At 46.8% G+C, this 24204-nt stretch overlaps 2 protein-coding genes across 3 annotated transcripts in view; both read right to left on the bottom strand.

Moving 5' to 3' along the window:
- GGT5 (gamma-glutamyltransferase 5) overlaps positions 1-6148 on the bottom strand; it is a 51007-nt gene extending 44859 nt beyond the window's left edge. The window contains exon 1 of the mRNA XM_074973208.1: positions 5542-6148. Within this exon, the coding sequence (XP_074829309.1) occupies positions 5542-5702 (161 nt within the window). The 5' untranslated portion in view covers positions 5703-6148. The remainder of the gene's footprint in view (positions 1-5541) is intronic.
- Positions 6149-12155: 6007 nt separating this feature from the next.
- On the bottom strand, positions 12156-15089 carry LOC141999471 (uncharacterized). 2 transcript variants are annotated; one of them, XM_074972939.1, is made up of 4 exons: positions 15030-15060; positions 13701-13799; positions 13196-13604; positions 12156-12601 (listed from the first exon to the last, which is right to left on the bottom strand). In XM_074972939.1, the coding sequence occupies exons 2-4, from the start codon at positions 13776-13778 to the stop codon at positions 12294-12296; spliced, it is 795 nt and encodes a 264-aa protein (XP_074829040.1). In that variant the 5' UTR covers positions 13779-13799; positions 15030-15060; the 3' UTR covers positions 12156-12293. The 2 variants fall into 2 exon arrangements, 1 of the variants encoding a protein (XP_074829040.1); XR_012642018.1 differs by lacking the exon at positions 13701-13799 and having other exon boundaries at positions 15030-15089.
- Between the last annotated feature and the right edge of the window lie 9115 nt (positions 15090-24204).

A 24204-nucleotide genomic window follows, 5' to 3' on the forward strand; every position in this document is an offset into this window, starting at 1 on the left:
GTCAAGAGAGGATTCCCGGCTGCAGTGATTCCCAACTGGCCCTGCCTTTCCTCTGCTAGGAACAAACTCTTCTTCTGTGGTCTATCTTTCCAAAATCCTCTGTCACCCCCTGTTGCTGGCTCATGCCCCCACTTTCAGTTTCAGAAACAGTAGCAGGCAAAACAGCACACTGCAGTTGTGATGGTTGGGGCGGGTGGGTTTCTGCCCAGAGCTCTGAGCAGGCAGCCCCACCAGAAGGTGGATGGAGGCAGGCGGGGATGGGAATACATAGTCCTTTGTCTGCTTGGGAGGAAAAGCCTCTTCTAATGCTCACACAGGGGGTTATAATGACCTAAAAATGCAGTGAAGGGAAAGGATGCACTGTGACTGGGAGCTTCAGGGCATGTGTGGGGGATGGTACCTGGTCTGAATACACCTCCGTGCAGAATGCTAAGGACAAACAGATTCCTCAGGGTTCATGTTTAGATACTTCTCTATTTGTACTCTTTGTGGGCCAAGCGGGAAAGAGACCCCATTGTTGGAGCTGGACTGAGGCCACAAAATTCACATCTGTGGATTTCAAACATCTATGGCTCCCACAAAGGAAAAGTTTGGGTACACTCAGGTTTCCTGCTCAATCTACTACAGACACTCTCTGTCCAGGGTCTGCAGACTGGATTAGCAGGAAGAGACTCAATAATATAATAGTCCTTTCCCTCTCTCCATCCTCCATAAGCATACCATTACACCACAAAGGACCTAGTTGTCTTTCAGCACTGGAAATCCTTCTATCACCCAGAAGCCAGAGATGCTTTCTCTTAGCCACTGAGTTCGTAACAATAAATCTAGCACAGAATCTGTGAGTGATGCCAGTAAGGATAGTGAGACTTCCCATATGTACAGCTTCTTTCTCTAAAGAATATGAAGGGCTTTACAAACATTATAGTGACCCAAGCCCCAAAAACATCCACGAGATGGAATTATTATCATCATAAATCAGGAAACTGAGGCACAGAGAGGTTGCAAGTTGCCAACCACAGGTTAGTTGAAGCACCTGGAGTAGAACCCTGGAGGTCTGAGTCAGCTTCCTCAAATCACTGAGTTATACTGCTGCCGAGGTTCAAGTACGGGGGCAGGTCAGTGAAGAAGACAGACTTTCCTAAGAGCATTCTCCCAGCTTCACTCACTGGTGAAGTTACAGACAAACACTTCATTAGAGGGGGAAAGAGCAGTGCCCAAAGGGCTATGTCTTCAGGACAGCAGGGAACAGCTTCTCCTGTTATAAGGGGCCCAGTTCAACTCCTCTTGAAGTCAATGGAATCTTTCCTTTGCGTTTAATTGGAGTTGGATGGGGCCTGGCTATCAAACACTATTAATCAAACACTCAGGAAGCTTGACAGATGCTGCAGTATGTAATGCTACAAGAATCTCATCTCCATTCATTAATGGATGCTCATTGTAAAGCATGTGGCAGATATTTTATTAAAAAAATATTTTGACTGAAGAATAAAAAACCAGCAAAGTTTCAAAATCTGGAAATAACTAGGTCAGGGTTCAGGAGAGCTGCTTCTACTTTAGGGATTTGAGCCTTTGTAATCACTTGAGTCACTTTCATTCAGTACTGAAAGAGAAATCCAGGGATAAAAAACTGGATAGTGTCAAAGCGACATGGGCTGAAGGGAGCTCTGCGTGGGACGGTGGGGAAGAGGCGATGGCAGCTCGGACACAAAAGCGTGAGCCAGGAGGAGAGGGCAGGTTTCAGAGATGCTATAGAGGAAGTAGCAGTGGGATTTGGTGAGAAGCTAGATGCTAGGAGCAGGATGAGGCTCAAGGACGGGGTGAAAGTGAGCCAGTACGGGCCGGCACGGCGTACCGGTAAGAAGCCGGTACTAGCCCGTATGCAGCCCATGTTAATGTGCTGCCACGGCAAAGGACCCTCCTTAAAGCACTGCCGTGGCAGTGCTTTAACATTGCTGCCCCTTCCCCACCCCCGTTGGCAGCTCTGCCGGTAGGGACCCTACTGGTAGGGCTGCCAATGGGTGAGCCAAAAGGGGCAATGATATTAAAGCACTGCCGCAGCACTTTAACATCGTTGCCCCTTTCCACGCCGCAGGCCACTGACTGGGGGGGGGGGAAGGGGGCAGGGGAAAAGGGCAACTGCCCCAGGGCCGGCGATTTAAAAGGGCCCGGGGCTCCCAGCGGCTCCTGCTGCTGCGGCAGCAGCCGGAGCCCGGGCCCTTTTAAATCACCGTCGGAGCCCCGGGTGGCAGGGGCCAGGCAGCGCGGATGGGCCGGCTGGGGGAGGTTGACCCCCCCCAGCCCCGCCCCTTCCGCCCGACGCACCGGCCCCCGTACCGGTAAGAATTTATTATTACTTTCACCCCTGCTCAAGGATCATACTATGTGACAGGGAGGGTGGTCCAGTTGCTGATGAAAAGAGGAACCAGAGAGAGGGGAAGGTTTTGGAGGAAAGGAAAGTCCTCAGTTGTGTCAGAGGTCAGAGAGGGAGCTGAATGTGTGGGAAATGGGCAGAAGCAGGGAGTATGGTGTAGTGAGGTAGATTTCCAAGTCACCAACATAAAGGCAGTGGCTGAAGCCCTGGGAGCAGCTGAGGTGACTGTGAGGTCACTGTGGGAGAAAGCCTGGAGGGAGGAGAAGAGCAGACTGATACCTGTATACAACAGTCCCCACCACAGCATTGGCATCTGAATAGGAAAATCCCCATGTTAGCTGAGTTGGATACCTCATTCGTTTTCCCGTGGCTTTCAAGCATGTGCCCCAGCAGTGCAATAGCCCTGCCCCTGGAGACCTTCCTGAAGCATGGACTCAGAAACACCACCACCAAGAGGGTTTTCTTTATTGTCCAGTCTGAAATGCTGGACAGAAAACAAAGAGGTGTGGAAAATATTCCACTTAGGAAGGGACAATCAGGTGCACATATACAAAATGGGAAATGACTGCCTAGGAAGGCGTACTACGCAAAGGGATCCGGGGGTCATAGTGGAACACAAGCTAAATATGAGTCGACAGTGTAACACTGTTACAATAAAACAAACATCATTCTGGGATGTATTATAAGCAAGGCACAAGAAGTAATTCTTCCGCTCTACTCCACGCTGATTAGGTCTCAACTGGAATACTGTGTCCAGTTCTGGGAGCCACATTTCAGGAAAGATGTGGACAAACTGGAAAAAGTCCAGAGAAGAACAACAAAAATGATTAAAGGTCTAGAAAGCATGACCTATAAGACTGAAAATATTGGGTGTGTTTAGTCTGGAGAAGAGAAGACTGAGAGGGGTTTACAAGTACATAAAAGGTTGTTACAAGTAGGAGGGAGAAAAATTGTTCTTCTTAACCTCTGAGGATAGGACAAGAAGCAATGGGCTTAAATTGCAGCAAGGGAGGTTTAGACTGGACATTACGAAAAACTTCCTAATTGTCAGAGTGGTTAAGCACCGGAATAAATTGCCTAGGGAGGTTGTGGAATCTCCATCATTGGAGATTTTTAAGAGCAGTTTAGACAAACACCTGTCAGGGATGGTGTAGATAATACTTAGTCCTGCCATGAGTGTAGGGGACTGGACTAGATGACCTCTCGAGGTCCCTTCCAGTCCTATGATTCTATTCTAAGTGAGGTTTGGATGAAGCTATCTGTCTCAGGAACCTCTCTGGCCCCCATCACCATAGGACCTGAGCACCTCACGATCGTTAATGGATTTACCCTCACCGCACCCCTGTGAGGCATGGAGGGAGAACTGAGGTACAGTGAGAGACTTGCCCAAGATCACCCAGAAAGTCTGTGCTGAAGCAGGGTGTTGAATCCCACTCTTCCGAGCCACCCATGTAGCTCCCTAACATTGGGCCATCCTTATTCCAATAGCAAAGCAATGCTCCCTGACTGGCCATAGTGGCAATAAACGTGAGTCAGAGCTGGCTGCTAGCATAACACTCAGTGCAGTTAAGAGAAAATGAAGCCTTTGAAATGTTGCTGCTGTCATAAGTGGCTTGAGTCATGGGTCAGGGTCCAATCACGTGAGGCACTGAGCCCTCACCTCCTACTGATACGGCTACTTGCTGAGCCAGGTGTCTCAAATTCCAAAGCTAGCTGCACCTCTATCCCCTTCGTGGCCTCCTTGAGGGCATCCTACTCAAGTCTCAGACCTCTAGCCATCACCTTACTCAAGGAAGAAACCCGCCTTTCCCTCCACACCAGAGATTTAGTCAGCAATTCTTCCTACAATTCACTGAGAGAACATATCTTGACAGCCACAGTTTACATGCATACCTGTCACCTCTAGCAGATGTCACCCCCCCTTCAATGTGGAGACCTTGGTGGGGTCCAAAGTCCTTCATACCCTATGTCAGGGTCTGTCCCACACAGTGTCATGAGTTCTTGGATCCAAGGAGAGTGACACCCCCTTATGAGAGGCTGGTCACATTAGAGAGTTCTCCGTTCTTTGGTAGCCTTCTTCAATACGCACGAACCAGGAGATGCCATTTTCCCCAGAAGGGTGTTGCCTCTCCAGACTTGTTTATTTGCCTAGGGATTTGCTTTAATTCCCCACCCTTAGTTCTTGCAGGAAACTCCTGCATCTCCTGCCCCTCCTCCTCAAGTCCACACAGATACACACAACACAAAGTTGATACAATAGTCTGAGGAATCTATGATTCATTAGCTTCTACAGGCTGACAGTTCTTGATAGTTCATTCATGCTTATGTGACGTTGCCCCTCTCCTGCCCCAATCACTGCATTGCCTGTCTCGTTTCCAGAAATAAATTAATCCCTTCACACCCAGGCATAACAATACAAAGTGAGAGGGGAAACTCAGTCATACCTGTTTCTATAAAGATCTATCCGAAGTTCCCCAGCTCTCCACACAAGGGATCTGGAGAACTGCCTTTATTTCTTCAGCATTGATTAAGATAATTAAGTGAAATAATTTCCCCATGCTTCCTTTTTTATGGATATAAAGGACATTTTGACCAGCCTGGGCAGTGTTGCCCACAAGCGTAGGTGCTCATCTTTCCCTGCAGCCTAACACCACTTCTCCCCTTTATGTTCTCCTCCTCACCGTCTCTCAGTTTGTTTCTAAAGTCTTGCTGAACAGAGATTACTGCCCAGTGAAGAGAGATTAATCTACTGCCTGCTTCTCCTTAAGAGCTGCCTTCTGGGTTCCAGTTGTAGTCACACTCAAATACCAGTGACAGTCATTATCTGCAACCTCAGGAAACAGACTGGTCTGCAGAGCAGCCAAACTTAGATGTGAGAGAAGGAAAAGGAATATCCTACTGGTATGTACAGCTAAGCATGTCTGACTTCAGAGCTCCTACACCAGGAATGAACTTGACTTGACCTATGATCAGGAGCTTGTGCTCAGATATCTGACATAACTCTTTAGACTGAGGATTAGGGGAGAGGGTAAGACCCAGTTCCTCCTGCTCAGTCACTGGGAAGTGCTGGTTTTAACTATAATCTCTAGTATCATCTACCTGTCTTTCACTCTGGCTCTATAGCTTGCACTACATACACAAGTTCCAAACAGAAAAGTCCATGCACATACCTGCCAATGTCTGAACAGATTTCAGTGTCAGCTGCTACAGCAGCATGCAGATAACTTCCAGGAGCACACTTGGGCAGCGCCAGGATTACAATGACAGAAACTGCAATAGCCAGGAGCCCTAGGACCAGCAGCACAAGACAGCAGATCTTCCTTTTAGACATGGCTATCCTGACCTTCCCCAGTGCAGCAGAGAGAGAGGATTTCAGTCCTGTTGTTCGTAAAGACTTGCGTCTGGCTGAGACTCTTGTCTTGTCTTGCTCTGGGGCAGTGAGAGCTATAGGAGGGAGCTTGCATTAATGGGCTCATTGACTGCCCCACAGTGGCTTTGACGGAAACAGTCTGTTAAGTGCCTTGATATGTCTGTTAAGAAATGTGTGTGCAGAACACTCTTACGCACACAGATCTCAGTAAAAGACTTTTCCCTCTCTTTTATGAGCATAAATTGCTTTTTTTGGCAGAACACTCCAAAGATTGCTCTGAAAGTTGAGATGAAAACTATTAACCCATTTACTCCTGGAGCATTTCTAGTGGAAAATCTCCAACCTTTCACAACACTTCCCTGCTTTCAGAGGCTTTGTCTACACTACCCACCTTTTAGCAACACAGCTTTGCCGCTACAGCCGTGCCACTAAAAGGCATGAAGTGTAGCTGCTGTTTGTCAGCAGGAGAGAGCTTTCCTGCCGACAAAAAACTTCCACCCCCAAAGAGCAGCAGCAGCAGCAGCAGCAGCAGCTGCCGACAAAGGGCTGTTCACACCAGCGTTTTTCGTTGGTAAAACTTTTGTCGTTTGGGGTGTGTGTTTTTTTAACACCCTGGGAGGACAAAAGTTTTTCCAACAAAGTTCCAGTATAGACAAAGCCTAATTCTCTGCACATGCCAGCTGCAAACCTCCAAGCAAAGGTAGATGAAACAATATGGACCCTGTATCATGCAATCTCCCTGGGACTACATCTTTGGGCTAAGCCCCGGGATCCTTACTTATACACTGATCCTGCAAACACGTATGTGCTTAACTTCTTCCATGAGTAGTTCCCATTGACCACAACAGGTTTCAGAGTAACAGCCGTGTTAGTCTGTATTTGCAAAAAGAAAAGGAGTACTTGTGGCACCTTAGAGACTACCCAATTTATTTGAGCATAAGCTTTCGTGAGCTACAGCTCACTTCATCAGATGCATACTGTGGAAAATATAGAAGATGTTTTTATACACACAAACCATGAAAAAATGGGTGATTATCACTACAAAAGGTTTTCTCTCCCCCCACCCCACTCTTCTGCTGGTAATAGCTTATGTAAAGTGATCACTCTCCTTACAATGTGTATGATAATCAAGGTGGGCCATTTCCAGCACAAATCCAGGTTTTCTCTCCCCCCCCACACCCCTCCAAAAAAACCCCACTCTCCTGTTGGTAATAGCTTATCTAAAGTGATCACTCTCCTTACAATGTGTATGATAATCAACTCATACACATTGTAAGAAGAGTGATCACTTTAGATAAGCTATTACCAACAGGAGAGTGGGGTTTTTTGGGGGTGTGGGGGGGGGAGAAAACTTGGATTTGTGCTGGAAATGGCCCACCTTGATTATCATACACATTGTAAGGAGAGTGATCACTTTACATGAGCTATTACCAGCAGGAGAGTGGGGTGGGAGGAGAGAAAACCTTTTGTAGTGATAATCACCCATTTTTTCATGGTTTGTGTGTATAAAAACGTCTTCTGTATTTTCCACAGTATGCATCTCATGAAGTGAGCTGTAGCTCACGAAAGCTTATGCTCAAATAAATTGGGTAGTCTCTAAGGTGCCACAAGTACTCCTTTTCTATTGACCACAACGGGACTCTCATGGTAGTAAAGTTAAACATGTAGGTAGATCACTGCCTGAGTTTTTACTCATTCTTTCCTCAGACAGAACTCCCACAGACTTTGATTTTCTCTACACAGAGTGACCTCTTGTACCTTCAACCAGAATGTACTTTATTTTAAATTCAGAGATCAAACAAAGAGAACCAAAGTAAATTCCTATAGAGATAGTATGTGTGTGTCTCCTCTGTAACAGTCTGCACTGAGCTGAACACAGAGTGACTGCTGGTCTCTACAGACAGCAAAGTCCTTGTACATTTAAGGATATATCGCAAAGGCATAAGATACACAGACTTCAATGAGAATTTTGCCTGAGTAAGAACTGTGTAAAAATGAAAGACTTCAAGATCTGACCATTTTAAATATAGTGAAACTCACCCATTAAGAATTACTAACACAAAAATAAAATTTTTATAAGAATCAATTCCCTGGGCCCCAAACCATTATATTTACCTCTTAATTTTCACTGCAGTCATTAACAGAATTGCTGTCTAATTAATCAAATGGGTACAATAACTTTAAAAATCCTTTACTCATGTATCATTCCTCTTTTTGGAATTCTGTACCATCCTTCTCTCAAACTTTTCAAGATGTGTCAATTTGGAAATTGCTTACCGAACAGAAAATAGACATCTCTATGGATAATGAGAACATCCACAGTTACATTAGCTAGGGTACAATAACTGTCGAGAAATATAAGCCATTCTGTTTTAAGTGGGCTAAACAACCACTAACTGATGGAATTGGGAAGAAATTTCCCCTATGGGCAGGTTATTCCAAACTTACCTGTTATGGGATGTCTTCCACTTTCTTCTAAAGTATCTAGTACTGAGCACTGGTAGAGACAGGATACTGGAAGATTTGGACCAGTGGTCTTACCTGGAATGACAATTCCCATGTTCCTATGGAAGAGTCTCTTGAGACCCCAGCTCTGCAGTACCCTGAAGAAAATACGTGCTGGCTCAAAAGAGTGCAGGATCCAAGACCATCCAATACTTGACTTCTCACAGTAAATTTTCCTTCACATGGGCACTGTAAAGATTAATTAGCTGATGTTTGTGAAGGTCTTTGAGAATGCAAAGTGATATATAATTGCCGAGTGTTATTAAAACTGGTAAGAATAGAACACCTCGTCTATGAATACATCCTGGTGGTAAATATTTATCATATTTTCCATTGTAGGACAGCATGTAGTTCATTCCTACACCTTGGAGTCTATAACCTCTTTGCTGAGGAGTTCTACTCCACATAATTACCTGAACAAGATGTCACGTCCCTGATAAAGGACTCATCTTGTTAGTGGGTTTGTTTTGTTTTTGAGAAGACATTGAAGGAGGTTATCCATGCATGTGTACTTCAGTGTTGGGGTTTTCCAACAACTGTCTCAACATGGAATGGGTTGTGGGGAAGCTCACAGCTACTCCTGTCCAAACCTCTCCCAAAAGAAGACTCTACAGGGAATGGTGCAGGAGCAACTGGCTAGGAAGGAGCTTAAAGACTATAGGGAATTGTGTAAGAATGCTGAATATGGGGAGCTCACACATGACACACAGTGGTAGCTGTTCCAATCCCAACCTCTAGGAGGCACTATAGAGAAGGTGCGGGTTCTGGGGGAGCCAACATCAGCTCATGCTAGTCACTAAGGCAGCTGGTCTGAGTGTTGGAAATACTTTCCTTGCTCATTCCAGCAGCAGTATTTTGGACTAAGAACTCTGGCAAGCTCAGTGTAATTTTAACTGAGATACAAACATATCCCTGACATGCTAATCCAGTCTCCATGAAAATTCTTTCTCCCTTAATGAGTCTCTTTTCAAATGGCAGCTTTTCAGTTTGCCTCTCTCGGAAACCATTTTTATGAGAAAGGCAACCCTGCTCTGGTGATCCAGGGGGTGGGGAAGAAGTGGGAGGGACTCCAGAGGGCAATAGGTAACGTTCTTTAGGGTATGTCTACACTACGGAATTAGGTCGAATTTATAGAAGTCGGTTTTTTAGAAATCGGTTTTATATATTTGAGTGTGTGTGTCCCCACAGAAAATGCTCTAAGTGCATTAAGTGCATTAACTCGGCGGAGTGCTTCCACAGTACCGAGGCAAGCGTCGACTTCCAGAGTGTTGCACTGTGGGTAGCTATCCCACAGTTCCCGCAGTCTCCGCTGCCCATTGGAATTCTGGGTTGAGATCCCAATGCCTGATGGGGCTAAAACATTGTCGCGGGTGGTTCTGGGTACATATCGTCAGGCCCCCGTTCCCTCCCTCCCTCCGTGAAAGCAAGGGCAGACAATCGTTTCGCGCCTTTTTTCCTGAGTTACCTGTGCAGACGCCATACCACGGCAAGCATGGAGCCCGCTTAGGTAACCGTCACCGTATGTCTCCTGGGTGCTGGCAGACGTGGTACTGCATTGCTACACAGCAGCATCAACTCATTGCCTTGTGGCAGCAGACGGGACAGTACGACTGGTAGCCGTCATCATCATGTCCGAGGTACTCCTGGCCACGTCGGCCAGGAGCGCCTGGGCAGACATGGGCGCAGGGACTAAATTTGGAGTGACTTTACCAGGTCATTCTCTTTAGTCCTGCAGTCAGTCCTATTGAACCGTCTTATGGTGAGCAGGCAGGCGATACGGATTGCTAGCAGTCCTATTGCATCATCTTCTGCCGGGCAGCCATGAGATGTGGATGGCATGCAGTCCTTCTGCACCATCTGCTGCCAGCCAAAGATGTAAAAGATAGGTGGAGTGGATCAAAACAAGAAATAGACCAGATTTGTTTTGTACTCATTTGCTTCCCCCCCTCCCCTGTCTAGGGGACTCATTCCTCTAGGTCACACTGCAGTCAATCACAGAGAAGGTGCAGCGAGGTAAATCTAGCCATGTATCAGAGTCCAGACTAACCTCCTTGTTCCAATAAGAACAATAACTTAGGTGCACCATTTCTTATTGGAACCCTCCATGAAGTCCTGCCTGAAATACTCCTTGATGTAAAGCCACCCCCTTTGTTGATTTTAGCTCCCTGAAGCCAACCCTGTAAGCCATGTCGTCAGTCGCCCCTCCCTCCGTCAGAGCAACGGCAGACAATCGTTCCGCACCTTTTTTCTGTGCAGACGCCATATCAAGGCAAGCATGGAGGCCGCTCAGCTCACTTTGGCAATTAGGAGCACATTAAACACCACACGCATTATCCAGCAGTATATGCAGCACCAGAACCTGGCAGAGCGATACCGGGCGAGGAGGCAACGTCAGCGCGGTCACGTGAGTGATCAGGACATGGACACAGATTTCTCTGAAAGCATGGGCCCTGCCAATGCATGCATCATGGTGCTAATGGGGCAGGTTCATGCTGTGGAACGCCGATTCTGGGCCTGGGAAACAAGCACAGACTGGTGGGACCGCATAGTGTTGCAGGTCTGGGATGATTCCCAGTGGCTGCGAAACTTTCGCATTCGTAAGGGCACTTTCATGGAACTTTGTGACTTGCTTTCCCCTGCCCTGAAGCGCATGAATACCAAGATGAGAGCAGCCCTCACAGTTGAGAAGCGAGTGGCGATAGCCCTGTGGAAGCTTGAAATGCCAGACAGCTACCGGTCAGTTGGGAATCAATTTGGAGTGGACAAATCTACTGTTGGGGCTGCTGTGAGGCAAGTAGCCCACGCAATCAAAGATCTGCTGATATCAAGGGTAGTGACCCTGGGAAATGTGCAGGTCATAGTGGATGGCTTTGCTACAATGAGATTCCCTAACTGTGGTGGGGCCATAGACGGAACCCATATCCCTATCTTGGCACCGGAGCACCAAGCCGCCGAGTACATAAACCGCAAAGGGTACTTTTCAATAGTGCTGCAAGCTCTGGTGGATCACAAGGGACATTCCACCAACATCAACGTGGGATGGCTGGGAAAGGTACATGACGCTCGCAACTTCAGGAACTCTGGTCTGTTTCAAAAGCTGCAAGAAGGGACTTTATTCCCAGACCAGAAAATAACTGTTGGGGACGTTGAAATGCCTATAGTTATCCTTGGGGACCCAGCCTACCCCTTAATGCCATGGCTCATGAAGCCGTACACAGGCAGCCTGGACAGTAGTCAGGAGCTGTTCAACTACAGGCTGAGCAAGTGCAGAATGGTGGTAGAATGTGCATTTGGATGTTTAAAGGCGCGCTGGCGCAGTTTACTGACTCGCTTAGACCTCAGCGAAACCAATATTCCCACTGTTATTACTGCTTGCTGTGTGCTCCACAATATCTGTGAAAGTAAGGGGGAGACGTTTATGGCGGTGTGCGAGGTTGAGGCAAATCGCCTGGCTGCTGGTTACGCGCAGCCAGACACCAGGGCGGTTAGAAGAGCACAGGAGGGCGCAGTATGCATCAGAGAAGCTTTGAAAACCAGTTTCATGACTGGCCAGGCTACGGTGTGAAAGTTCTGTTTGTTTCTCCTTGATGAAACCCCCCCGCCCCTTGGTTCACTCTACTTCCCTGCAAGCTAACCACCCTCCCCTCCTCCCTTTAATCATTGCTTGCAGAGGCAATAAAGTCATTGTTGCTTCACATTCATGCATTCTTTATTCATTCATCACACAAAATAGGGGGATGACTACCAAGGTAGCCCAGGAGGGGTGGTGGAGGAGGGAAGGAAAATGCCATACAGCACTTTAAAAGTTTACAACTTTAAAATTTATTGAATGCCAGCCTTCTTTTTTTTGGGCAATCCTCTGTGGCAGAGTGGCTGGTTGGCCGGTGGCCCCCCCACCGCGTTCTGGGGCATCTGGGTGTGGAGGCTATGGAACTTGGGGAGGAGGGCGGTTGGTTACACAGGGGCTGTAGTGGCAGTCTGTGCTCCAGCTGCCTTTGCTGCAGCTCAACCATACACTGGAGCATACTGGTTTGGTCCTCCACAGCCTCAGCATTGAATCCTGCCTCCTCTCATCACACTGCCGCCACATTTGAGCTTCAGCCCTGTCTTCAGCCTGCCACTTACTCTCTTCAGCCGCCACTTACTCTCTTTAGCCCGCCACCTCTCCTCCCGGTCATTTTGTGCTTTCCTGCACTCTGACATTATTTGCCTCCACACATTCGTCTGTGCTCTGTCAGTGTGGGAGGACAGCATGAGCTCAGAGAACATTTCATCACGAGTGTGTTTGTTTTTCTTTCTAATCTTCACTAGCCTCTGGGAAGGAGAAGATCCTGTGATTATTGAAACACATGCAGCTGGTGGAGAAAAAAAAAGGGACAGCGACAGCGGTATTTAAAAAGACACATTTTATAAAACAGTGGCTACACTCTTTCAGGGTAAACCTTGCTGTTAACATTACATACATAGCACATGTGCTTTCGTTACAAGGTCGCATTTTGCCTCTCCCCACCGCGTGGCTACCCCCTCAACCCTGCCCCCTCCCCGTGGCTAACAGCGGGGAACATTTCTGTTCAGCCGCAGGCAAACAGCCCAGCAGGAACGGGCTCCTCTGAGTGTCCCCTGAAGAAAAGCACCCTATTTCAACCAGGTGACCATGAATGATATCTCACTCTCCTGAGGATAACACAGAGAGATAAAGAATGGATGTTGTTTGAACGCCAGCAAACATACACTGCAATGCTTTGTTGTACAATGATTCCCGAGTACATGTTACTGGCCTGGAGTGGTAAAGTGTCCTACCATGAAGGACGCAATAAGGCTGCCCTCCCCAGAAACCTTTTGCAAAGGCTTTGGGAGTACATCCAGGAGAGCCGCGAATGCCAGGGCAAAGTAATCCTTTCACATGCTTGCTTTTAAACCATGTATAGTATTTTAAAAGGTACACTCACCGGAGGTCCCTTCTCCGCCTGCCGGGTCCAGGAAGCAGCCTTGGGTGGGGTCGGGGGGTACTGGCTCCAGGTCCAGGGTGAGAAACAGTTCCTGGCTGTCGGGAAAACCGGTTTCTCCGCTTGCTTGCTGTGAGCTATCTACAACCTCATCATCATCATCATCTTCTTCGTCCCCAAAACCTGCTTCCGTGTTGCCTCCATCTCCATTGAAGGAGTCAAACAACACGGCTGGGGTAGTGGTGGCTGAACCCCCTAAAATGGCATGCAGCTCATCATAGAAGTGGCATGTTTGGGGCTCTGACCTGGAGCGGCCGTTTCCCTCTCTGGTTTTCTGGTAGGCTTGCCTCAGCTCCTTCAGTTTCATGCGGCACTGCTTCGGGTCCCTGTTATGGCCTCTGTCCTTCATGCCCTGGGAGATTTTGACAAAGGTTTTGGCATTTCAAAAACTGGAACGGAGTTCTGATAGCACGGATTCCTCTCCCCATAGAGCGATCAGATCCCGTACCTCCCGTTCGGTCCATGCTGGAGCTCTTTTGTGATTCTGGGACTCCATCATGGTCACCTCTGCTGATGAGCTCTGCATGGTCACCTGCAGCTTGCCATGCTGGCCAAAGAGGAAATGAGATTCAAAAGTTCGCGGTTCTTTTCCTGTCTACCTGGCCAGTGCATCTGAGTTGAGAGTGCTGTCCAGAGCGGTCAAAATGGAGCACTCTGGGATAGCTCCCGGAGGCCAATACCGTCAAATAGTGTCCACAGTACCCCAAATTCGACCCGGCAAGGCCGATTTAAGCGCTAATCAACTTGTCAGGGGTGGAGTAAGGAAATCAATTTTAAGAGCCCTTTAAGTTGAAATAAAGGGCTTCATCGTGTGGACGGGTGCAGGTTTACATCGATTTAATGCTGCTAAATTTGACTTAAAGTCCTAGTGTAGACCAGGGCTTAGTTATACAAATCCTGTAGCATACACATCTTTCATTCAGTAAAGGGAATGAACAGAACCTTAAGGGCCTGACGTTGCGGGGTGCTGAGTACCTGGCGGGGTGCTGAGTACCCTGCACTCTCATTAACTACAGTGGAGTTCTGAACAGGAGTAAAGGTCTCCATGTGAAGATTCTTTTGCCACATCAGGACCTGGGTTAATGGTGGTCTATGAATGGAATAAAGAACAGTGAGGACCTGCACTTTCCTCCATAACCCTACCTAACTTTCCATGGACATACAGAGGCACTGCTGTGGTAGCGGTTGCAAATAACAAGCCTCTAAAATGTCTTAAAAAATTGCAAGATAGTGATACAGTTTGCAAGGAAAATTACAAGGCCTCAGTCCATCCCTATCAAGAACAAATCCACAGGATGGGGGAGACAGGAGGGAAATATCCAAAAGCAGATCCCCTCACATTTGTCCTGTCAAGTAGTTGTTGCTACGCAGAAAAGGTCTGCCCCAAATCTTGCCATTCACAGGGTATATTAAGGAGGCCCATACCCTTGTACAGTGGCTCTGGTCCCCAGTGGCCCCCTTTCCACTCAAAAGGGGGGAGGATCCAACTGAGGAGGGTCCTCTCCATATGCTGATCTAGGGGGAACAACATATGGCTAAGATTTTAAACATCAACATTTTAATTGTACAACCTACCAAAATGTATCAGGCACTTGAACATTTTGCAAATGAGCCTGTACAGGCCTGGAGTTAATATGCTGCAGGGCCTCACTTGTAGCAGAGGTGTGAAAAGGGGAATACAGGTTAGCAAAAGGAGATAAACGTGAAGTGGAAAAAACGGTGGATTTTCACTGTATATTTGCACTATTCGCATGGGCTCAGAAGGATAATACAATACCTGCGAAGGGAAGGGCTACGGAATACGGTTTCTCTGTAAGTATGGGCAAAGATCTTCATAGGCTGGAAATAAAATGTAACAAAACAATCTCCTGTTATAATACTTCACATTCATGTGGCTCCTTTCAGGTAAGAATTGCAAAGTGCGTTACCTTCATTACTTAAGCCTCACAGTGCCCCTATCCAAGACTGCAGCAGAGCCAATATTAAAATCCACAAGTCATGACTCCCAACCTCCTGACATAATCCCTATGCAAATTCCCCTATTAACTAATATCTTCTCCTGTTAGAGACTTGAACCCAGCAACCTAAGGACTCATTTGTCTGATCAGATGCTAAATCTTGACGTATGGAAACTTGTTTCATAGTATAACAGCCTCAAGGCCCTCAGTTCAATCCCCATCACTGCACTGCATGTCTGACCTCCAGTGCACTGTCTACATTGGCGCTTTACAGCGCTGAAACTTGCTGCACCCAGGTGTGTTTTTTCACACCTCCGAGCGACAAAGTTGCAACGATGTAAAGTGCCAGCGCAGATAAGCGCTAAGTGGCTTGGCAGTGTGTACACCTCGGGAGTTACAGCGCAGAAAGCTGCTTTACTGCGCAGAAACTTGCCACTGCAGACAGGGCCTAACTGTAACCTCTCAGGGCACATCTTTACTGGCTTGTTGCTATGCCCCTCGTGGAGGTGGTTTTTTTAGAGCACAGTATCTCCATGAGACTTTCTACACTACACAAGCCACATTGAAGCGCTGGAGCTGAATCACACACTTGCAAAATAAACTTTCAGGATTACCAAACTCTACCCAGGTAAGATTGGTGTCACTGAAGATACAATTCAGATTCAATTCAGTGAGGTCAGGACTCATGTGACAGAACTGCCATGAATACATCATCATTCTCCATGGGAAACATGAGTTAGGTAAGACCATCCTGCAAGTCTAAGCCTAATTCATTAAGAAACTGATTACAGTAATATCTCACCCTCAGAGATGTTCCAATAAACTTCTTTCACAGACTAGACTCCTTCCAAGTCTGGGCCCAATCCTTTCCCCTGGTACACTCCTTGTTAGTTCCAGCAGACATCTTAGGTGGAAACTAGGGGTTTTCTCATGGCTGGCTCCTCTTTGTTCTGTTCCACCCCCTTTTATAGCTTTGGCACAAAGCAGGAATCTTTTGTCTCACTGTGTCCCCACCTCCCCTTCTAAATAGAAATGTACCAGATTTAAGATGGATTCCAGTATCATGTGACATAGTCACATGTCCTGTGAGACCTCATTCTTCATTACCCAGGGGCTGGCCCACACATACACAGGAAGGCTTGCAGGTAAATAAACCCATACACAACCAATTGTCCTAGTCAATGGGAGCCATCAAGATTCTAAACCACCATGAATGGCCCACACTTTGCATAGTTACAATAGGACCTCAGAGTTATACTTCATATTTCTAGCATCAGATACAAGGATCGCGCACCCCCACGGTGCCGCCGAAAAAAGGAGAGGGGAAGATTTACCGCAGGCGTGCTGCCAAAAAAAGAAGGAGGGAAGACCTGCCGCAGGCGTACCGCCGGACGGGAAGACCTGCTGCAGGCATGCAGACCTACTGCTGAAGAAAGAAAATAGTGGAGTGCCATCCGTCGGCGCTCCTCCCACCGCGCACCCCCTGGGATCCTCTGGCGCACCCCACTTTGGAGACCACTGCAGTAGATTATTAGCTTTGTAATTATACCTTACAAGAGACCTTTTAGGGTGACCAGACAGCAAGCGTGAAAAATCAGGACAGGGGGTGGGGGGTAATAGGACCCTATATAAGAAAAAACCCCAAATATCGGGACTGTCCCTATAAAATCGGGACATCTGGTCATCCTAGACCTTTTGCATAAAGCATATTCCAGTTACATGCAGCGTGGGGCCATATGGATCAAGGATGCTCGGGAGTGCAGTGCTTGTAATGCTAGGAGGTGATTGTGATTGGTGCAGACGATGCAATATGAAGGTTTAACAGAATTGTCTGTTGCTTTCAATTAATATAATAAAGACTGCTTTCAAACCAACACCATTCTTTTATTAAAAAACAACAACCGGAGGAGAGAGTCAAACAAAAAAACCCATCAGCAGTGAGGGGGATGGGAAGGTCCCAGGAGGAGGTGGGGTCCCGGCACTGGTGCACTGTCTACACTGGTGCTTTACAGCGCTGAAACTTGCTGCGCTCAGGGGGTGTGTGTTTTTTCACAACCCTGAGCGAGAAAGCTGCAGCGCTGTAAAGTGCCAGTGTAGACAAGCCCTCAGTCCATTTGAAATCTCAGGAATTCACCTTGTATAATTAACTTCCTTTGCTCCACTTGCAAACACCTTTGAAACTGTGGATAGTTTTTTAAAGGGATAACAAAGAGGAGGGTGGGATGCTCTGTGCTTTTATCAGATAGTTTGTATCTGATAAAAGCACAGAGCACCCCACCCTCCTCTTTGTGATGCCAGCTCCTCTGCTCTGTATGGCAACATTCCAGGGAGCATTTGAAAACAGTGATGAGAATCAGAGACAAAAGGCAGCTGAGCTTTCCAGAGGTATGCAAGGGATCTTAGATTTTCAAGTGCTGCATTTCCCCCAGACTTACTCTTTTGCAGTCCCAAATCTTAAATAGGGAGTGGACATTGGGGAGGCGGGGGCGGGAGAGGCTGACAAAGAGTATCACTGAACAGACAGCCAAGTACAGCTATTCAGAACATAAAGTTAGTTTCAATGGGCCTTTGTCCAATAACCAACCCCCCCCCCCACTGTCTTTAAATAAAGCAACTTAAATAGATAACAGTCCTGAAATGACAAGACCACACATGTCAAACTTCAGCAATGCAAATTCTCATTACTTTATATGACAATCTCTCTCTTTCCCTCTTCTTTGGCTTTACACTGTCTAAACTGCATTGTAACAGCTGTAAGATCAGGCTTGTCTCTTGTTTGTATTTGTCGGCAGAGAACCACGCATATCTACAATGCTGTTACTATAATAAACAATTACAGTGATAGTCTTGGACAAATGAGACAGCTCTAAATCAAGTTTACTCTGGTTGAAAGATTCTGGGAAAGGTCCCAATCATCATGAAATGAGAAACTAAATTGGATATATTCTTACATTGTTCTTTTCCCCTTCCAGGGAAAACGTATTTCTAACCATGGGACTCCAGTTGTTTCTAATATAATTTACATGAGCTCAAGAGGCATGTAAGGACACTTGCAACAGTGACTAACTGCGGTCTCTACAATTGTGCTCATAGTTTCGGGGGTGTGTGTGTAAATTTTTGGGGGTACTTTCTTTTCACCTAGGTCTTTGAGGGTGCATTTTCTTGCATTTAATTTTTGGATATGCAAAAACATAGCTGTGTGCATATAAACTTCCTTTGCATACATGTGGGCTGTACTGAATTTTGTGTGTGAAGGTATGAGGTTTTGTATACATTAAAAATGAGATGTGAAAAATGAGTTCCCAGAAATTTTTTAAATTGTGATGAAGAATTTTCTGCTCATGTCTCACTTTCTTGTATTGATTCTTAGCCTGTGTGATAAAACGCATGTTCACCAAATATAGACCCTGATACAGGAAAAGAGTTAAGCATGTTCTTAATTTTAAGCACATGCTTAGGTGCTACTGAAGTCAGTGGGTCTGTTGACCACATGTAAAGTGTTTTCCCAAATCGGGGTCTTAATGCTGACATCCCTCCCACCTTTAAAAGGAAAGAGATTAGGTTCATGGAAGCAAGTGATACTGTTCTAGCTGAAGGTAAGAAACCTGGCTCGGCTCCATCTGAGAAAACGCTGTTTCTGTACGGTCTTTCAGCATGTAAAAAGAAAGGGAGATGAAACTCATCATAATTTTCTGTTGCTCAGCTTGGTTTACCTCTTTGAGGGATATGAGTAGGAGATAAGTGGAGGTATATGTATGCCTGGTCACAGAACATACAGGGCCCTACACTACTTCTTGTCATTGTCATCAGAAAAAGGAAACTACAGAAACTGTACTTTAAGAGACCTAGGCTCCTATGTGTAAAATACACTCCTGTGCAGGCAGACAGCGTGCAGCTGATGCACTACTCACTTACATCCTCAAACCAAAGGTTTTGAGTGGCGTACCAGCCTTGTGAAACAACATGGCTGTGTGGTTAGATGTTCGGCTGTGTGCGTGTATTCTCCCTGTGTGCTGCCCAAACTCTGCGCAGACAGCCGGCACAGCAGACCTCAAGCGAACAGCCCTATGACCACAAGATCCATTAAGGTACAAAGGCAGCAGGCCAGGTTTATTGTCGACAAAGCATAGTAACAGCACCTGGCAGACTCTACGAGGATACTAAGACATGTATGCCCGTGACAATGGACACAGCTCGGTGAACGGCAGTACTTTTCATTCCCCCCTCGGCTGGACAAAGATACTCCCTCTGAGATACATCTTTATACCCTGATACAAACAAGTTACGTACTGCCTCTGACATAGTTAGTCATTGCCCCCCGACGTGGCTAGTTATTACCCATCGCCTTGTACATGTTGGTTTGATCAAAACATTTTTATTACATACTGTTATCCTGACCTTATCTTTCAGGAGGAGTCATTGTGTTCCTGTTATCCTTGGGGAACCTTGGGGTACTACTTGATATCGCGATGCGTACTCTTGCGGGAGTGCTCTGTGCTTAGCACTCCTTAGGAATGTGCGTTTCTGCAACATCAGCCCTGTTCTTTCCGGACTCTGTGAGCTTGCAAGCAGGCAGAGCCTGAGGTTTGCTTGCAGCCTGACTTTTGCTAACTGTGCTTTATGTCGGCAAAGCTTTGCCCACTCCTTTAGCTGAGGCCTCATCCCAGGCCTCTGATACAAGGGCTTATCTCTCAGTCTCTCCTCCGACTGCAGGCTGCTTTCCAGTTCGGGACTATGTAGCCAACTGATCTACATTTTATTATTTTTACTCCCTAGAGGCCCAAATATATTCCAGCCGAGTTGTGCTAGGCACCATACAACCATACAGACCATTACATATTTCATGGTTAAAAATAAAAAGGAGACCAAGAGTAAAAGAATGAGGAAATGAAGTAGGGCATTAACTTGGAAGCATCAAAACACAGTTGTTCTGGAACTTCTCCTGGGGTTGACTCCATGCTAATTTATGGCCAGGGTCTGTAGGAGGAGTCCCAACAAAAAGCTGTGGTGAGACAGCCAAACTGTTGATCCTTTGTTCTCATTTGGATGAAATTCTCTCTTTTGCAGAGGATCAGTGTAAACCCTCAAAATAAGGCTTAAATGGGATTTAGCAGTGCATAGGCCTTGAGCTGCCCCACTGCACAGGGATGAGGTTCATTAATTTATTTTAAATTATTATATTTGTTGAAGATAACCAGGCGGTTTCCAGAACAGCACCAACACTTTACCTCTAATCTCAACAGTGCAGCCATACTCCAGATTAGATTAGTGGAACCTTGTAATTTCACCGTTAACTCTTTAATTGGATTTTGGAACGAATCCAGCAGGACATGTTTTCTTAAAGACAAAAACTCATTAGAACAATTATGGCAATGACCGCAAATTATGAAGCCATAGAACAAAGAAGGGGCTTGTCTCCCACCCAGAAGTACCTACAGTAAACTTTATCTGAACTTTGCATCGGCTAAATTAGGTTCAAGAGTACAGTAGTGAACAAAACTATTGTACTTGGACTTTCAGTAAACCTCTGACAAGGTCTCTCACCAAAGGCTGTTAAGCAAAGTAGGCAGTCATGGGATAAGAGGGAAGGTCCTCTCATGATCAATAACTGGTTAAAAGAGAGGAAACAAAGGGTAGGTATAAATGGTCAGTTTTCAGAATGGAGAGAGGTAAATAGGGGTGTCCCCCAGGGGTTGTACTGGGACCAGTGCTGTTCAACGTATTCATAAACGATCTGGAAAAAGGCGTAAACAGCGAGGTGGCAAAATTTGCAGATGATACAAAACTACTCAAGATAGTTAAGTCCAAAGCTGACTGCAAAGAGTTACAAAAGGGATCTCACAAAACTGGGTGACTGGGCAACAAAATGGCTGATGAAATTCAATGCTGATAAATGCAAAGTAATGCACATTGGAAAACATCCCAACTATACATATAAAATGATGGGGTTCTAAATTAGTTCATCAAGGAGACTCACTTTAGGCTTCCGGATCCCAGCCATCATGTCTCCTGGACAGAGAGATATGTTTCACTCCCTCCGGGCCAGGAATTTTAAGGCTGCATAGCTCTCTGATTTACACTGATAATCCCAAAAAGAAAAGGAGTACTTGTGGCACCTTAGAGACTAACCAATTTATTTGAGCATAAGCTTTCGTGAGCTACAGCTCACTTCATCGGATGCATAGAATCCCAGCAACCCAGATTGCCTAGAAAGGCCAGCACCTGCATTTTGCCTTTTTGCAAGGGCTATGACCAGTGTATTGCCTGCAGGTATAAGTTATTACACAGCTCTTTCTAAGCAAGCACAATTTGTTCTGAAAGTAAAAACATTACAGAGAGAAAATTAAAACAATAAAAGAACCTGCACGCATGCTAAAAAGCTTAGCAGAGATCATTGCCAACTCCAATTTAGGGCTCTGGTAGGTGTCAGTCCTTCAAAACCTACAACTGGGTTTTCCTCATAGTTACAAGTTCCTACCAGTCTTTAGGTCAGGAACCAGAAAGAAGGCAGGGTAGATCAGCTGTTTCTTTATGCAACTCAGGCCTTAGAACTTGGTTCTGTAACAGTTAATCAGCAGGCAATCACCCCCTCCTCAGGGCTTACCTTCAAAAAGGCCAGTTTTTTTCATAACCAGAGTTGGGGAATTTGTATTAACTCCACCCTTGTCCCCCGGAAAGCCATTCTACAATAAGAGAACTTACTGTATGAGCTACAGGAGTTCATCAGCCCCTCTCCCTGCACAGAGGCCTTTGACCCCTCTGTTTCCCAGCAGTATTTCCTTATTTGTCAAACAGGCACTGAGAAATGACTGACTCAAATTCTGTTCCATTATCAACATCAAAGCATGTATCACAATATGTCCAAAGAACAATACAGTGGAAAACTGCATAGGAAATTACTTGTAACCACACTCAGTGCAATGATGATCACAAAAAATTAAGCTCTGGAATCTTTCTGGCCATGATTTCAGATGTTGTATTAATGTTCAGTTATTTACTCCTGAGGGCATTCTGCGCCAAAAAAAATATAAAAATTCTGTGCATAATACTTTAAAGTTATGCAAAATTCTGCAAATTTTATTTGTCCAATAAACGTGGAGGCTCCAGCATGGCATTGGGCAGCACAGGCCACTGGCTGAAAAGAGGTGGGAGATCACCCTGCAGCTTCCCCCAGGACACGGACTCAACGGTGAGGCTGCACCCAACCCTGACACAGTGCAAGGACCAGGCCTGCTCCAGAAACACCCCAGGGCCCTGCCCCTCCATGCCAGGTGCACCAGGTGTGGGCAGGCAGGCTCAGCAAGGCAAGATCCAAGTGTGGAGGGGCTTAGTATGGGAGGAATCCAGGTGTGGGTTGAGAAGGTTCTGTGTGGGGCAATCTGGGTGCGGGTGGCTCAGTGGGGGATCCAGGTGTGGGGGGGATCTAGATGCACAGGGGCTTGTTGGGAGGTTCTGGGTTCAACAGTAATGGGACTCTGTAGGGGGGTCCAAGTGAAGGTGGTTGGGGCTCAGTGGTGGGGTTCAGATGCTAGGGGAGTGGAGCTGAGTGAGGTGGGGATCCAGGTGCAACTGGGTGGGGCTCAGTACCATGGAGATCCAGGTGTGTGCAGCTCGTTGGGGTGGTCCAGATGCAGGGGGAATGGGGCTCATTGGGGGGGTTCTGGGTGCAGGGGGTGGGTGATATTTGGTGGGAGAGTCTGGGTTTGAGGGGTCTGTCTTAACGGGGATTGGGCGGATGGGGGGACCAGCTCCCTGTACAGTGATCCCTCCCCCTGCAGCTGAGGAGCAATGGGTGCAGGAAGCGCAGGAGGGGTGGGGTGGAGTTTGCAGAGCTTCCTACAGCTGGGGAGGAATCTGGGGGTGGGTCTAACACGGTCCTGGATGCTGTGCAGGGGAAGAAGAAGTCCTGTCCTCCCCAGCCCAGCCAGGACTAGCAGCTGAGCCTGGCGCAGGGTAGGAGCCACCAGGCGGGTCTTCCCCACAGTGATTTACCTCTCTGCCAGCTGCCCTGCGCACCTGAAACATACTGCTGGGGAGGGTCGCATGACCGCTCTTGTGGCTTCCCTTTGCTTCCCTGTCAGAAAATCATTTTTCTGCAGGGAAACAAAGAAATCTGCAGGGGACATAAATTCTCCACATGCACAGTGGGGCAGAATTCCCCCAAAAGTATCATTTACATGTTTTTCCCAATCGGACTGCTTTATTCATTATTAGTATCTGTAAAGTGCTGACACTGTGTTCAGCCCAGTACAAGGCACAGAAATAAAGACTGACCCTGCCCCAAACTGCTTAACAATGGGAAGACAGCTTTATAATTTAGCAATCTTCCAGGGATTTATGTGTGGCTTCAGTAATGGATAGACCTTATGTTGACTTCCAGCAGAGGAATGGTGTCATGGGATATATGTACCTCATGCTGCTGATTGACAGTCTCTTGAAAGCTGGGAGGATAAGAAGACTGGGAAGCAGAAGGGTAAGATGGCTAATAGAGTGAGCAGGCTGGAGAAAGGAGCTCCTGCCAGCACACGACTAAACAGCCACAGCAGAGTCAATAGCCCAGGAGGGGACTGACTGATTGACAGGCTGGAGAGCCTGCCGAGATCCAGAGGAAGGTAGGAGGGAGCTCAAGGCACTGTCAGAGTCGAAGAACCCTGATCCTGCTTATCTAGTTCGAGGGCCCCTGAACTGGAACCCAGTGGAGTGGGCGGCCCTGGGTTACCTCCCAACCCCCTGATGAACTTGGGAGTGAAGAAAGGGTTTTCAGACTCCTCGGCACCAGGAATAGACTTGGTTTGTGTCTTTTCCAGGCCCGGGAGTTAGCCAGATGTTCACTCAGAAAGCAACAGGGCCAGTGTTCCCTCTAATTTTTCCCACATACGTGAGGAATGAATTTTGTTATGTGCACCAATATGGAGATGATGTGTGACACATCACCTTCATATTGGTGCACATAACAAAATTCATGTGGTGGGGGTGGGGCCGAGGGGTTCGAAG

Source organism: Natator depressus, chromosome 15 (assembly GCF_965152275.1).
Source record: "Natator depressus isolate rNatDep1 chromosome 15, rNatDep2.hap1, whole genome shotgun sequence".
NCBI classification, from domain to species: Eukaryota; Metazoa; Chordata; order Testudines; family Cheloniidae; genus Natator; species Natator depressus.

Excerpts from the sequence above, each read along its gene's own strand:
- LOC141999471 (XM_074972939.1), bottom strand. The coding sequence starts at position 13,778 with ATGCAGAGCTCATCAGCAGAGGTGACCATGATGGAGTCCCAGAATCAC. Across the intron at positions 13,605-13,700 it reads CAGCATGGACCGAACGGGAG|GGCATGAAGGACAGAGGCCA; the intron begins GTACGGGATCTG and ends AAAATCTCCCAG. Across the intron at positions 12,602-13,195 it reads AGGCGGAGAAGGGACCTCCG|CTGCATGTGTTTCAATAATC; the intron begins GTGAGTGTACCT and ends TTTCTCCACCAG.